At 44.3% G+C, this 15865-nt stretch overlaps 1 protein-coding gene across 6 annotated transcripts in view; it reads left to right on the plus strand.

The window, feature by feature from the left end:
* PRDM1 (PR/SET domain 1) overlaps window positions 1–3257 on the plus strand; it is a gene marked incomplete at its 5' end in the record, with an annotated part of 105264 nt that extends 102007 nt beyond the window's left edge. For all 6 annotated transcript variants that reach the window (XM_081140365.1, XM_081140364.1, XM_081140368.1 and 3 more), the window contains one exon: window positions 298–3257. In XM_081140365.1, the coding sequence (XP_080996491.1) occupies window positions 298–870 (573 nt within the window). In that variant the 3' untranslated portion in view covers window positions 871–3257. The remainder of the gene's footprint in view (window positions 1–297) is intronic.
* Between the last annotated feature and the right edge of the window lie 12608 nt (window positions 3258–15865).

Here is a 15865-nt window from a genome sequence, read left to right on the forward strand (position 1 = left end):
ATTAGCCAACAGGAGACTTCTGCCTTGGCACGGGCTGGCTGCCTGTACCTGCTGTGAGCTAGGTGATGACACAGCAAGCTTCCAGTGGGTGGAAAATGGTAGGGGAAATAAACACCACCTCGTGTGCAGTGTGGCCACATCGCCCTGTTTGCTTAATGCCACACCATAGGTGCCACAGGAAGGCTTCTCCCCTCCCGGGCTGCTGGGCGTCGGGTGGTGAGCTTGCCCCTCCCACTGACGATTCTTAACCTTCTGGTCTTCCCCTCTCCCTCCGGCGCCCTCTTCCCCACACTGCAGGTTTGCCACAAGCGATTTAGCAGCACCAGCAATCTCAAGACTCACCTGCGACTCCACTCTGGAGAGAAACCTTACCAGTGCAAGGTGTGCCCCGCCAAGTTCACCCAGTTTGTGCACCTGAAACTCCACAAGCGCCTACACACCCGGGAGCGGCCCCACAAGTGCGCCCATTGCCACAAGAGCTACATCCATCTCTGCAGCCTCAAGGTCCACCTGAAGGGGAACTGTCCTGTGGCCCCAACCACGGGGCTGCCGTTGGAGGACCTGACCCGGATCAACGAAGAAATCGAGAAGTTCGACATCAGTGACAATGCCGACCGGCTCGAGGACATGGAGGACAACATCGATGTGACCTCTGTGGTGGAGAAGGAGATCCTGGCTGTGGTCAGGAAGGAGAAAGAAGAAACTGGCCTCAAAGTGTCTTTGCAAAGAAACATGGGGAATGGACTCCTCTCAGGGTGTAACCTCTATGAATCATCAGACCTGTCCCTCATGAAGTTGCCTCCCAGCAACCCACTACCTCTGGGACCTGTCAAGGTCAAACAAGAAACAGTTGAACCAGTGGATCCTTAAGATTTTCAGAAAACAAAGAAGTGTTTTTGTTTTGTTTCTTAACTTATGACTTTGGCAAGTCAGGGTGCCTGTAGCAAATTACTTGTACATAGACCCCGGTTCTGCAAAGCTCTCCCCCACCTGTCTGGAATCAAAGAAGGATCTTCCAAAGTTACTGAAATCTCAGGGCATAAACGAGGCAAAGACAATATATATACATATTATATATACTTATTTACACCCCATATATATATATATATATTTGAACCTGTGTATTTTGAATATTTTGTGTGAATATGTTTGCATAGCCTTCCCATTGCTAAGACTATTACCTAGCCGTAATTATTTTTTTCAATGATAATCCTCCATAATTTATTATACAATTTACCACTTAAGAAGCAATAATTAAAAAAAGTTTACAATGCCTGGAAAAATTCCTTGTAATTTGAGTATAAATGTTATATTTTTGTCTTGTGGCCATTCTTTGTAGACAATTTCTGCACATCTGTTTAAATAACTAAGATTTAGTATTCAAATACATTACTTCAGTCAACCTCCCTCTATAGTAATGGCTTGAAAATGAGATTTTGGTATTGCCAAAGTTAGACAGTTGATGTGTTAATTTACAGGAGCATATCATTTGAGCAGCATTGTATTACTTGGGGGTATGTGAACAGAATTACCCGATAATAACTTCAGTAGGATAAACAAGAAAGGGAATCTTGTATGTTTCTGTAGATAGCTCAGTTTTTTCCCCCTAGCCACAGATTTACTAGAAAGGTGACAAGGCTCTGCCAACCTCTCTCCCTCTCCAAAAAGCAGGGTCACCCCAACCCTGAAGTCATGTGACCATTCAGAGTGGCCATGGACTTTTGCATCCCACTTTATTATCTGAAAATGTGAAGAAAACAAAATGGCATGTTTAAAACCACTGAGAAATGTTCCCAAAGCACAGGTGGTTTTGTGTGTGTGAGGTTTGGGGGCTTGAGTCTGGGTGATGTTTTTGTTGTTGTTTTTGTTATGTCAAAATTGCACAAACATGGTGCTCTACCAGGAAGGATTTGAGGTAGACAGGCTCAGGCCACACTTTAAAAAAAACAAACCAAACTTAAAAAGCAAAAAAACAAACGGGTATTCTCATCTTAGGGTAAAAGCGGGTAATGAGCATTCCTATCCCCAACACATCAATTGTATTCTTTCTGTAAAACTCAATTTTCCTCAGTATTTGTGTTTTCACATTTTATGGTTAATTTAATTGAAGATGAAAGGGCATTGCAAAGTTATTCAACAATAATTACCTCATTGAGTGTGTCCAGTATGCAGGAAATGATGGCTTATCTGATGATTTGCTACTCTAGACGAAACTAAGTGTGCTCCAGAAAGAAGCACGATGCCATTGTAGCTCTTACTCTGCTTAGCCCAAAGATCACATGTTGGCATTCAAGGTGTATGGAAGAATGATGTATATTTATAAATCTATTTATACCACTATACCATGTATATATAATATATTTATAACCACTTAAATTGTGAGCCAAACCATATAAAAGAACCTACTTTTCCTATGGGCAAGAAAAAAAAAAGAACAAAACCCTTTCTGAGACTTTGTTTAGCACTCGGTGACCTCACAATCATACTGATGAGCTCGGGCACCCTTGTAAGAGACCCTAAAACCTTGGTGCAAAGGTGGAGATCTCAACAACCAGGGAGAAAGAGATGTTGCTTTTTTACTATTAAGGACAGTCTAAGATGGCTTTATTGCTGTTTTGCGCCATTATGTGGTCACACCCAAGTCACAGAAATAAAAATCCCTTCATTACTCCTTTACTATTGTAATTTTTTTTCTCTCTTCCTCTCCTTCCTAAATAGCTGATGGATCACTAATTGATCTGGTTTATATATATGCAGCATTCTTTTCATGGCAACTAATGTCAACTGCAGAAGAGAACAACAAATTTAGGATAATCCAGGGACGCCCAAGAGCCTTACTGATCCGTTCTTGTAGCAAACCTGAGTTTTTTATGTATCATTGTTTGACAAACACAGTCCTTAAATTTATAGGTAAATAAACCAAAGCATCACACTGACATTGACACCAAGTACTTCCTATTCCCCACCGCTCAGTTGTCCTTTTTCCCTTTCTGTGGGAATTTTTACCAAGACCTGCATGGCGGCTTGAGACTTCCTGCTTCTCTGTAGCGTCCGACTTGCCCTCCTAGCCTCTTACATCTGAATGTTGGGCCCACAATCAACAGTGGTTCTATTTTTCCCCCTCAAAGTCAAAACTGACCAAAGTTACTGACATTTTCCTTTGCTAGAACAACAAACTATCTTATGTTTACGTACTGGTTTACATTGTTATTTATGTGCAAATTGTCAAAATGTAAATTAAATATAAATGTTCATGCTCTACCAATGCTTGTCCAGTGTCTTGAGTGAGGGGCCAGTGAGCGACATCTTAACCATACTACAAAGGTGGCCCCAGAACAGATTTTGAACACAACACGATTTGTCTCTCTCCTGCCCCCCCCCCCGGATGATTCCTTCCTCTCCCCACCTCCATCAGGGACAGCACGTGGGCGTAATCTCAGAGTTGCTCTGTTATCTCATAACTCAACAGCGTAAGATTTTTCTTCAACTATGAGCTACAAAAATGTTCTCCCAGGAGAGATTTCAAGCATTAGCTAGTAAGTGGGGGAAGATTTGTTTGCTTTTATCGGACATTTTTGTTTGCTTTACTTTGTTGATAGGCATGGTTGGTGGGAAGGTAAGGAAGATTTGGATTAATTCCAGAAATGCCTTCCTAGCCTTGTGCCAGCGTGTGTGCGCATGTGTGTGCATGTGTGTGTGTGTGTGTGTGTGTGTGTGTGTGTGTGTTTAGACCCAGCTCACTCCCGGGTGGGGAGCCCTGGGGAAGCCCTTGGAGGCTGAGTCAAGGAACACTTTGCCCATCGATGACGCCACTTTTGCTTCAGTAGTTAGCACTGAGCGCGCCACAGAGAACAAGTTCTTTTGTGCTCTGCATAGTCTTCCTGCCCTATATCTTAGGGTATTTTTTTTTTCTTCACAACTTGGGAAGTAGGTTTGCCACTTGTGTATTTCAATTCAAGAAAGCTGCTGTTTTACCAGAAGCTGGGCATTGTTAGTGTGAAACCCAGGGATCGTGGCAGTGTGGCCATGTGGCCCCAAGGGTCATATGGTGGGAAGGGACCTACTTGCTTGTCCATGGATGCTCCAGAAACTAACCTGTCCCCAGGCACAAATAAAGTCGAGTCTCAGTTGATAGATGTGAATAGGAGATGATTCTGGAAAAGTGTTAGTGCCCTCAATGAAAAGAAAAAAATCTCAAAGCTCTTTTCAAATGGTTTTCATGCTTGCCATGTCATCCATTACCAAGTTCATGGTTCCATGCCCACGCGAACTGCATGCTCAGAAAATAATGCTCCTTCTTACATGTGGACACTCGAAACTGCCCAATTTGTTTTTAATGTTTCTTCTTTATATTCACTTAAACATCTGTGCCAAGAACTTGAAATGCTGCCAACATGTAACTGTGGGGTTAAGAAAACCAGAACCCTGTTGTCATAAACGTGCCAAATGGTGCTGGTTGCACTACTAAATTCTACAGAACCATTGTGGCAATAATTTTTCAAAACAAAGCCCGATAAGATCCAGAGTATAACAGTTACTGTCATAAATCATAGTTCTTTACTTGGCAAAGCATGTCTTTCTTTCTTGAGAGTTATATATCTTGGGAACACTTGTGGACTTGGCTGTTTAATGAAACATTACATGAAAAGATAACATTCACTAGGAGCACAAGTCTGCCTAGCCGGTGTCCACACAGTTGGATCAAGGCTTCGTGCAGCTGTTTGTAGGGCAAAGACAAGGCTGAAAAAATCGTTTTCTGAGTGTTCCTTAAAATAAAAGCTCTGTTCAGAAATGATGCATTCAATTCCCCACCATAAGGAAATACATAGAATAAATGGTTCCATGAGAGTTTATGGGCACATTTCTAGATTTCTTTTCCCCCTTTGGGAGTCAGGAAACCAATATAGGACTCATTCATTTATTTAATCCTGGGGGGGAAGGGGGGGTAGGAGGAGACTGTAGAGTTTTTAAAAGGAATTCATGGGGAAAAGGCCAGACCAGAGAAATGAAAGTAATGTAAAGCCAGGCCTTCAGGGTAATCTGACATAGAAAGGAAGGCTGTACCACAGAGGACGGCAGCTAAAAAACTTAATGACTAGCAGAGAGATTACATAGTGTGATCACTGGACCATTCAGAAGACCCTTCATTTTCCTGTAGGAGACCATAGAGTTCTTTGTCCATAACGTGTCCATCACCAACCTCTGGCCAGGAGGAATCAGACCATTCTGGACTCTGGCTACCTCTTCAGAGTCCACTTACAGGTACATAGCAGCTGCGAGAAATGTTTCCGTACCCAGGGGTAAGCCTCCCATCACATTCTTTTCCAAGCTTCAAGTTCTCAGAACCTCAAGTCCATTGGTTCAAAGTGCTGCTGGGGGCTGCTCCTTAAGTGAGAAGTGATTCTGATCTCAATACAGCCTTAGTCATGTCATTTAAGCAAAAAAAAATTTTTTTAAATAGCAAGATTTCAAAGTTATTTTTAACCTGATTTATGCAAACACTCTCTCTGCCCAGCTTCACAGAATACTATAAACTAACAAACCCTCTCCTAGTTCACTCTTTCTTCCAGGTTTAAAAGTAATGAACCCAAGTTGGCCAGGTACACATTTCCTTCTCTCTGAATTTAAGATAGAAGCTTTTCTTTAACATAAATGTGAATGTAGTCGCCTTGTAGTTTGTCCCTCACCCCAACAAGGAAGAGAGAGGAAGTGATAGGTAAGTGCCAACGAGTGATTTGGGGCAGAAATTCTTCAGTGTGCTAACTAAAGAGGGTGTCCTCATGGAATCATGATGACACTTCCCCTCTCCCTAAGTACCTGGAGGACTCACTTGCGGATGATGGCAACCAGCTGTCCTATGCTGCTGGTGCGAGGCAGAGCAAAGGAAATGAAACGAAGCCATAGCAGAAGGGGCTTTGGTTTAAATCACAAACACTAACACCTATCTTTAGGGTTTGTAACACAACGGGTTCCTTTCCATGGGAGAGAAGAAGGAGGGCTCCTTCCTGGGAGGCCTTAGAGAGGACTCAGGTTGTTTAGAAGCACAAGATGTACAAGATGCTCTGGCAAACCCTCCCTAGGTCTATAATTCAACAATTTCTATCAACCTTATAAATGACCATGCACCTGGGGACAAGAAAGATATAAGCTTTGGCAGAGAGTTTTCCTTAAATTCTGACTCTGCCAAGAAACTATATATATATAACTATACTGTGTGTATGTTTGTGTGTGTGTGTAATATATATATATGAAACACAGATCTAGAGAGCATGTCTAATTCTGAGGAAGAGTCCATGACACCATGAAATGAACTGTGCTGTATATTTTGTAAAATATTTAAAAATTTATTGCAGGCCTGGCCTGTGTGGCTCAGTTGGTTGGAACACCGTCCCATGCACCAAAAGGTTGCTGGTTTGATTCCTAGTCGGGGCACAGAGCCAGGTTACAGGTTTAATCCCCTGATCGGGGCATGTGCAGTTGGCAGCTGATCAATGTTTCCCTCTCTCTCCCTTCCTCTCTCTAAATATCAATTAAATTTTTATTTTATTTTATTTATTCCATATTTGAGGTCTTCCCAAGGATCTTGAAATGGGGCTTGGTGTCACTGTCACCTGGCATCTGGCACTCTGCAGAGCAACCTCCAGGCTGGCAGCCTTTCAGTGAGGTAACTTCCAGGGAAGGGAAGGGAAGGGGAGGGGAGGGGAGGGGAGGGGAGGGGAGGGGAGGGGAGGGGAGGGGAGGGGAGGGGAGGGGAGGGAAGGGAAGGGAAGGGAAGGGAAGGGAAGGGAAGGGAAGGGAAGGGAAGGGAAGGGAAGGGAAGGGAAGGGAAGGGAAGGGAAGGGAAGGGAGCTCTTTACCTTGCCTCCTCCCATCAGCATGGCCTCCCTTGAGTACTGTTCCCATTCACACAGGCAAGGGGAAACACTGGTCCCCTTCCATGCAACCATTCTTTGCCTCCCCAGTTTTAGTACAAGTAACAGATAGTGAGTTGTTGTGAGACCAACCAACTAAGGATCATTAATGGGGGTCATTTAACTCCTTCCCTGGTTCCCTGGGCCAGAGCTTAAAAATACACCCAACTTGAGGTGGAAACTGAGATCATGAGCTCCCACTGTGGTGGAAAGAACAATGAACCAAAGGTTTAGACACTTAGTTCTAGTTCTGGTTCAGCGCCTGGATACCTGTGTGCTCTCAAGAAAGTCCTAGAAAATCCCTGGGCCTCCATTTCTTGATCCATAAAAGGAAGGGGTTGTTCCTAGGTTATCTTCCTGCTCTTTCAAAGTATTACATCTCTCCAGATGCTAAGATCCCATTGTTGTCTCTTATTTCCTTTGAGTTTGTTCTCCTTGGAACTCTGATTGTTGCTATGGGTAGATATTTGTAACTTAGAGAGATGAAGCAGAGAGAGATGTCATAGAAAATAGAAATGAGGGACAGGCTTGTATGGAAAAACCATTGTGGCTTCTTTTGGCAAAAGAGATTGGGCTCACAGAGGTCCTACTAATTTGTGAGAACCATGAGTTTTCCCTAGGAATTAATATGAAAGGAATCAAGATTCTTTTAATGAAAATAATGTGTTGTGCTTAAGTCAAATCTCTGCTAGAGCTCTGGGTGAATATTAAGATGTTTAGTTTAGTGGGTCCTGAAGGGGGAGCTTGGGGGGACTTTTTTTTTTTTTAAGCAAAGGCATACTTATAGGAAGACTAGGAAAGATTTAAGTTTGTTACCACAAAAAAAAAAGGGGGAACAATATTTCTGGTAGCTAAAGAAGAGAATGAGAACCCAAAAGAGAGAACCCAAGAAGATGCTGAAATGAAACACCTTGGTTAGCAAAGCAATCAAGGCCTCGATACTGTTTTAATGGTTCGAAGTTTTAAAAAGGGAATAAAGACAAATGAGGCAAAGAGAGGGAGGAGGAGAGAGGGAAGGTTAAACCAAGACAGAAACTATGAGTAGATAGATGTGAAAGGGGCTGAAAATAAGTGAAAAGTGAAAAATTGCTTTATGAATAAACTGTTAAAAAAATAGTGAGTGAAAAAGCAATTGTGCTTCCAGTTATTACTGAACCCCGAGCTCGTGGAAGCCAGCGGCTGACCTGAGCGGCGACTCCACGCCAGGCCGCCTGCAGCAGCTGGTGCGGGCCGGGCCGTGGGCGGCGCCGTTTTCTACTTGAGTGTCAGTTTCACTGTGATTACCCCGCGTCGCAGACGCATGGGGCCATTTTGCCCCTTTGAACACAAAAACCAGGACTTGGTCGTCTCTCCAACCTGCTGACACTCACAAGGCAGGTGACATCCTCCGGAGGACATAGAGGAAACAGACAAACCAAGGAGTAGGGCCAGGGGAAGGTGAGCCGCCCTCCCGGGGGAAGGAGAAGCTGCGCGGTTAATGAGGCCTGAAGCCTCGGCCTGCCTCTGCCTTTTTCTGACATTGAGAATGTTGATCTGATGCTCAGCGCTCCTTGTCACCTGGGTGGTATGTTCCCACAGGCATACAGGGTCTTCTGTGCCAAGAGCCGACAGAAGACCCTTTTCAGAGAACATCTGGGCTCAGGGCTAGCAAATAAAATGCCAATCATAGCAGCCCTGCCTCCACCCCACCCATACTTGAGGAAGCACTGGGAGCACTGGGAAGTGAATCAGTCCTCCCAGTGGGGCCTCGCCCTCCCAGCCTCCAGGAACAGCACCGAGGAGCGGAAGTGCTCGGGCACCCACCAGAAGGCAGGTCAAGCGTCATGAGGAACGGCGGGTACAAACGGTACAAGCTATGCCCAGCGCTGCAGGGTAGCTCCCCTTCCCATTCCTAGTGCGGAACATACGTCTGCGTGGGAACTGCTGGCACGCAGCTAAGTTCTGATTGTCCGCTTCAACAGAAAGGAGGTGGAAAATGGGTGGTCACAGACTGCAAGGTCATCGGTGTGGGAGTGCTTTGTTGGCCAGCACTCGCCCCCCCTGAGCACACCCTTGTCTCTGGCAGGCTCCAGGGAGGCAGGTGGCCCACTGGGGAACATTTGACCCAAATGACCCACGAAGCAGCTAGTCCCCATGCACACAGCTGGCTGTACAATCAAAGAATGAGGTTCCATTTTAATGAATCTGTTTCATTTTTAATAACCAGGGTAAGATTGTAGATCTGTACATCTGGCCAATGGGCTGAGATTTTCCTCAAAACAGACCCTGGTATCTGCTCTTGCTGTTGCTGCAAAAAGTACCCGGCCTAGTGCTGGGAGAAGGTTTAAGGCTATATGCTTTCCCTCTTGAATTTTTTTCTTGAAGGAGGTAGGTAGGGTCGGGCTTTAAGTATTTCTATCCTAGAAATGGGAATATCAAAACATGAGAGGTCAGGAAAAATGCCCAGATGCCCGAGCCACCCCATGAGCGCCAGCTGGACTTAGAAACCAAAGCCCAGCTTCCTGCCTCTGCTTCCTACATTAGCAGATCAGACAATGCTGCTATTGCCGAGCTGGGCAGGGCCCACAGCAGTCACTGATGTTTGTACTGCAGGCAGGCTTGCCAAAACAGCACAGTTTTATAGCATTAAATTAATGTCTTTGCTGTCGGGAGCTTGACTCTTAACTAATTCTGCAGACATTTCAAGAGAGCAAGGAGCAGACGGAGTCTTGGAGAACTGTGGCCACTAGAGCCCATTATTCTGAATCTATCACGCTTAGAACTCCACACAGCTTTCAGGTCTCTGAAGCTGAGCTGCTTCCAGATGACCCTCCATTGAATGATGTTCATCACTCTGGGGGTGGCCAGTTCCCCCTCACAGCACCAGATTGGGTGTTTCTGTGTGTGTTAGCAAAAGCGTGGGTGTCAGGCTCCAGTAGTTCTGTGTTAGCCTCGGGTCAGCAGTGTCCCAGAAAGGAAACTGAGGCACAGAGATAACCCTACCCTGTCAGAGCATGCCTCAGAGCTCTGGCAACTGCAGCTGAAGGGCACAGAGATTCTCAGATAGAAGACATTGGGCAATGGCAAAAATTCAGATGCTATTTTAGATAAAGTGGCTTTAAGTTCATTCTACTTTAAAGCATGGAGGGCCTGTGTTTTCTACAAAGGAGAGGAAACGTATAAATGGACATATTTTCTGCTTCAAGTGCACATTTTTTTTAAAAAACCAACTTTACTTTTGAGTTTAAGAAGGTATGTTCTCTGTTTTAAATATTGCCCATATATAGTTAACCAGTGTACCTGGAGACAGAGATGAAAGTTGAGAAAGAGCAGTCTGTTCTACCTTTTTGTTCCCGGGCAATGTAATCCCAAAAGGCACGATTCCTCTAAGAACTATCTGTAGCCTTTCAGTGTGCCCACCTGCGATACAGCTTTTGCAACCAACAGAAACCCTGCAAGATTTATAGTCGGATTGCTTCAAATTGGTAGTTTTTGTCTTCTCTAGTTTTGACCTACACGTGGATTCCAGACTGAAATGTACATTATCTGAAGCAAACCATTCAGCCCATCTTAGATAGGTTACAGCTGTTTCAACCCCCCTCCAACTTTAGGGTAATAGCATAATATATTATTGTTCATCTATATATAGTCTGAAGAATTATATGCTCTTAAGAGGATTGGCTGGATAAAAAAAAAAAAAAGAAAGAAAAGGAAGAAAGAAATCTTTTAAAACTAGCTGTATAACTTAGAAATGAGAGCAGTGTCTCAAATTCAGCTCCAAATCTTGTTCACATCAGGGAAATGAGAGTTTGGAGGTGGGAGGGTGGAGATGAGCATTTGCCAGTAGACACATCCCCAGCTTTCCACGAGATCTACCGAGGTCCATGGGCACTCAGTGGGCTTCTCCAAAAGAAAGGCATGTTTCTGCAAGACAAAAAAAAAAAAAAAAAGGAGACTAAGGGTGCACAGACTTCCTTCCGCAGTTGGGTTTTTCTCCCTTCTAAGGGGTGTTTGAAAGTTTTTCCTGTGCTTCTAACTGAGCAGAAACCACATCACGTCTTTTGTCATAGTCTTCGCTCACCACTGGAGACCCTGGTGGTTAGAGAGGGAAAGTCCCTTTTGATGGTGCCTGTGGGGGTAGAAGGTGTTGGGGGCCTGGCAAAGGGGTAGTGGGAGAGGGGAGAGGAGAGATGGTTATGGTTTCTTCTCTGGCCTAGACACGGCACCCACCCCAGCCAGACTCTTCTATCCTCAGAGCAGCAAAGCGTATCTTTTTATGCCTCGGATCATTTCATGGTGATGGGGGAAGAGATCATTAGACAAAGGAAAGAACATTTAGTTCAAGAGCTCTGTGTTTCTGGGAAGCCCGAAGAGTGGCCACAGTTACCTTGGTGTAGCCTCCTTAGCACCTGTTCCCACGAGTTACAAGGTTAAGGAGAGAGGTTGGGACACAACCATATTTTTGGTTTGAGCTGTTTTAGGGGAGTCTCTGAAGTGACATTTCTGCTCTTTTCTTTCTTAACTGTGATTAAAAGAATAAAATTGACCATATCTTAACCATTTTTAAGCGTTAAGTTAATGCTGCTTTATTCAGGAGCATTAGCTCTATGCATATTTTTGCGCCACTGATCCCTAGACCATTTTCATCTTGCAAAGCTCAACTCTACGCCCACTGAAGAGCTCCCCTTTCCCTGCTCCCCGTCAGCCTCTGTGCAGTGCCATTTCCTGATCACGCTACCAACCCTGAGTGCTTTCCTTTGGTTAGACCTATAAACTTGATTTCCATACCCAGACCTGTTTCCAGTTCACGCACCAGCTGACCTGTTTGGGGAGCAGATTCACTCTGCCATGAATATTCATCACTCTCTGTGATCTGGTTTACAAATGCATGTCCTCAGCACTCCAGCTGGGCTCCAGCAGTTTATGGAGCTGTGATTTGCACCATCCAACCAGTCAGGAATGAAAATAACAATCAGCTCCCTGGATGTTTACAAGCCTCCCGGCCTGTCGCACATGTAATTTAGAGCTGCCATCTTGTCTCCTCTCCCTCTCAGCGGGATGGAATGTCCTTTCCAGCAACTTGCTGACTGCAAGACTATGGGAGGAGAAGGCCCTTCGCCTCCAATTTTCTAATAGAGCCTGGCTTGCAGGCAGCCTCGGTGGCAGGCTGTTTGGGTTCTGTCGCCCCGCGACGCTTCCTCATACAAGTCACTCCCAAGCCGAGGGCCGTCCTGGCGCACAGGCGGGCAGGTAAGGCCTCTCACCAACGAGCACAGTCAGGGCATCACTCCCCGAAAATAGAGTCGTCCCTCCAGTCTGTCCAGTTCCCGCCCCCAGCGCTTGGTGTGGGGACAGGAGGAAGGCCTTCCCTTCACGGAGCCACATTCCAGGGGGCGTGTCCCTCTGCAAGTCACGGCAGAGGGTGGCGCCTGGGGCCTGCGGCCTCCCTTCAAGTGTTCTTACACTGCAGTCATGAACTCTGGAATGTCTCTGGTCATTTACAGCCTGACTGTGTCACTCCGTAAATGACACTGTCAAGCTTCAAGGCCCAGAAGGAGGTTGCCTTGTTTTTCAAGAGACCATTTTCTCCCGCCCAGAACAAAGCTGCCAGGCTTTTACGACGCACTTCCTGCGGGCTGCCTGCCGAGAGAGCAGCAGCTGGGGAGGGAGAAAGCGCAGGAATGGGCTGCGAGCGCACCCGGCCTCGCAGGCGCCCTGAAACACCGAACACTCTGACCAGGCTGTTTGCAGATAAGCTTTCTAGAAATTAGCTGGGCGCTTCTTAGAGTGACTTTCTGTCCTCTCTCACTCTTACCTTGACTTTTTCCTTCTTTGGTTCATTTCCTTCATGACATTATTGAAGAGAGCGACAGATAAAGGTTCCAAAGAACATCTGATTAATGAGTCATGTCTATTTTTGCTCTACGGGGTTCATTTTAAATGGCATGGTTCCAGTAGAAGAAACAGAAAGTAAAAATCTACCTTAAATACTGATTCAGGTGCTTCGGTAAGACAACCAAAATTATGAAAATAATGCCTCCCGTTTGATTTATACTGTATAAGTTACTATGACCCGTCGTGGCCGTTCTCTCATTTAATCCTCACAAATCGGGTTCTGTTACCCCATTTTACACACCAGCAAACAGAGACCCTGAGAGATCAAACAAGTTAGTTAATGTAGGAAAAGACCTTTAACCCAGAGTATAGAGGAGGTACTCCCAGACAGTAACTATTCTTAAGTAATTGGCTTAATGTCACCTAACTAGTAACTCTGACCAGAACCTTCCCAAATCATGTCTGATAACTTCTCTCTCCACCTCAGTGTAGCAGCCTTAGTCCACAAAAATACAAGAGATAGCGTTTTAACTGCACTCTGGAATCTCCACGTTATTACATTTTAGCTATAAAATTAGAGAGTTTATTGAAGATTCACTCAGTATAATTCACATAGCCTTACGTTCTTTTGACCCATTTCCCCCCAGGAAAAAAATGCTTAGGAAGTCCTCTCTACTATTCCTCTTACTTTTAAATCCCTTCATGGGATAGTTTGATCCAACATCTGAGTCCTGAGATTTATGGAGTGTTGTTGTTTTTTGTCTCAAATTGTGGGGTTTTCATCCTAATAATGAAAGATAAAACCAACATTTTTACTTATGTATTCATTCATTAGTTCATTCAACAAACATGTATTGGTTGCCAATTATACTTCAAACATTGGGCCAGGCTGGGGCCAGGCTCAGGCATGAATAAGAACAAGACCTTGACCTCAAGGAGTTACTTGCTGGTAGAGAGAGAGATCTATGTACAATTTATGTATTGGCCTCTTTTAAATAAATTAGTTCTATTATTATCTGCTAAGAGGGATCAAGTTGAATTAGAAACATTAATACCTAGCTTTCATTTTGTAGCATTTAACTTTACAGGTATTTTGGGTCTCTTCTGCATATAATTTTCCTTTGGCTCAACAAGATGATTTAATTAAGAGGTGTATATTCTGACTGTATTTGGGGATCTAATGTCCAATAGAGAATCCTATGTTCAGTTGTTACATTTATTTGATTGGCTAGAACAGAGTATCAGCAAAACACATTGTTATGTCTAGCTATACCTGCAAGGAAAATTTTTAAATTTTTGTTATAAATCAGTGATAATTTAAAAGTAGGTGGTTGGTTCCTTGAAGTGGGACTACAGTATCATTTCTATCTAAATCTTAAGAAGTTCTTCAGAAATATGAATTTTTGGATAAAATCATAAACAAAAAGAACTCAAGTGTATTTTTTAACATTATATAAAACGTTCTATGCTAAGATGTCCTAGGTTTTATCTTTAACCATCGAAGTATCTCATAAGGATTCATAAAATCATGTCAGGTCATTATTTTATTTCAAAAGAATTCACTCCCAGAACAACAGCAATGATGGGGGGCGGGGGGGCAGTTAGTGTCATGAAATGGAAAGAGCACTCTACTGAGGGGTGGTTGGGGGAACAGGTCATCAAGAGTCCTGGGTTTATTCCTGGTTCAGCCAGCTAAGTGACTTTAGCAAGAGGTGTAACCTCTCTGGGTCTGTTTCCACACCTGTAAAATGCAGCAGTTAAACCAGATGACCTCTAAGTCCATTTCTACAAATCAGTGAGTGCAAAAGCTTGTCGCTCATTTTAATAAGGCTGCATTAACATTAAAAGGCCTTGTTGAAGCCTCAGCTGGTGACGCTCCCTTCTAGCCACTCTGCCCTGCACATGTTTTGGTCAGGGTGGCAAAGGAAAACAGGGTGGCCTTGCCCTGTAGCTCTTGGCTCAGAGCTTTGGGAGGTATTGATGACTCAGCATGTGGCTCTGTCCCCTGAGGACCAGGGCTGCAGGTGCTCAGGTGAGCCTTGTTATGAGGGAGCTGCCAGCACTTTGGGGTGAGGCAGGAACCTGAAATGTGGACCATTTAGAACCACTCAGATTCCAAGACACTTTACTCAAGCTTAGGAGTGTCAACTTCCATCCCTTCATCAACTGCCACCTTGGATAATTATGCTCCTCAAATTATCCTTGCATTTCAGTGCTGTGTGGCATCCACACTTCCTATTCCCTGGTGTTGTGTAGTTGGCTTGTTGTCTTCCAACCCATGACCCTGATGACAAGGCTTTTATTGGTTGGGAGTAGGGATAAGAGTGAATCGGGATATTTTCTCTGGAGCCAATGGGTCTGCTCTTTCAGGTCACTAAAGAGAAAAGAAAGAGCAAAGAAAACAAGCAATCCAACACTCTTCCCAATTTGAGGGCCAGTGAAACTAACGACCTCAAAAACATTGGTGCCGATTAGAGTCACTCTAGGTAGGTAGGGGTCTTGGAAATCCTGGAAGACTTTCGTAAAGATGAACACTTATTTGTACAGAAAACTGTTTTGTTTTTAAGGGGTGATAAGTTGTGAAACTGCAAAGCTGTATAATCTTTAAGCTATGAGATGTCGACATAATTGTTTTGAGATCAACCAATCAGACCACACATTTCGTACTACCTGGTTTTAATGAGTGTTCATTAAACATCATGATAACAACGCCCTCCTTGTTTGCTAACAAAGGGGCATTCTCTTCATGTATCACTGGTGACAGCTGAGGTGGCACAATTAAAGTTATCCACTCATTCCCTCTTTTTTCCTGATTTTTCCCAGAGCTGTCATGTGGTTGGAGAACATTTTTTTCTCCCCCTGATTTTTTCTTCTTCTCTTTCTCCTCCTTTATTTTCTTCCTCTGGGCTGAACTAGATTTCCTCATTAATGAAATGTCTCCTTGCTGACCAGTCAGGCACTTCGGGCGATGCTTAACTTTTCCAGGTCACTGGGACGCCGTTTGGTGAACTGGAGTCAACACTTACCCAGTGGAATTCCAAGAGCTGGAGACATCTGCCTGCCTCCCAAGATGACCAGTATTTTCAGAGGAGTTGTTTACTCGCCTTGCAGAACTAGCCAATGGAATGATCTCCTCTAAG

Source organism: Miniopterus schreibersii (genome assembly GCF_964146895.1).
Source record: "Miniopterus schreibersii genome assembly, chromosome: 6".
In the NCBI taxonomy this organism is placed as follows: domain Eukaryota; kingdom Metazoa; phylum Chordata; class Mammalia; order Chiroptera; family Miniopteridae; genus Miniopterus; species Miniopterus schreibersii.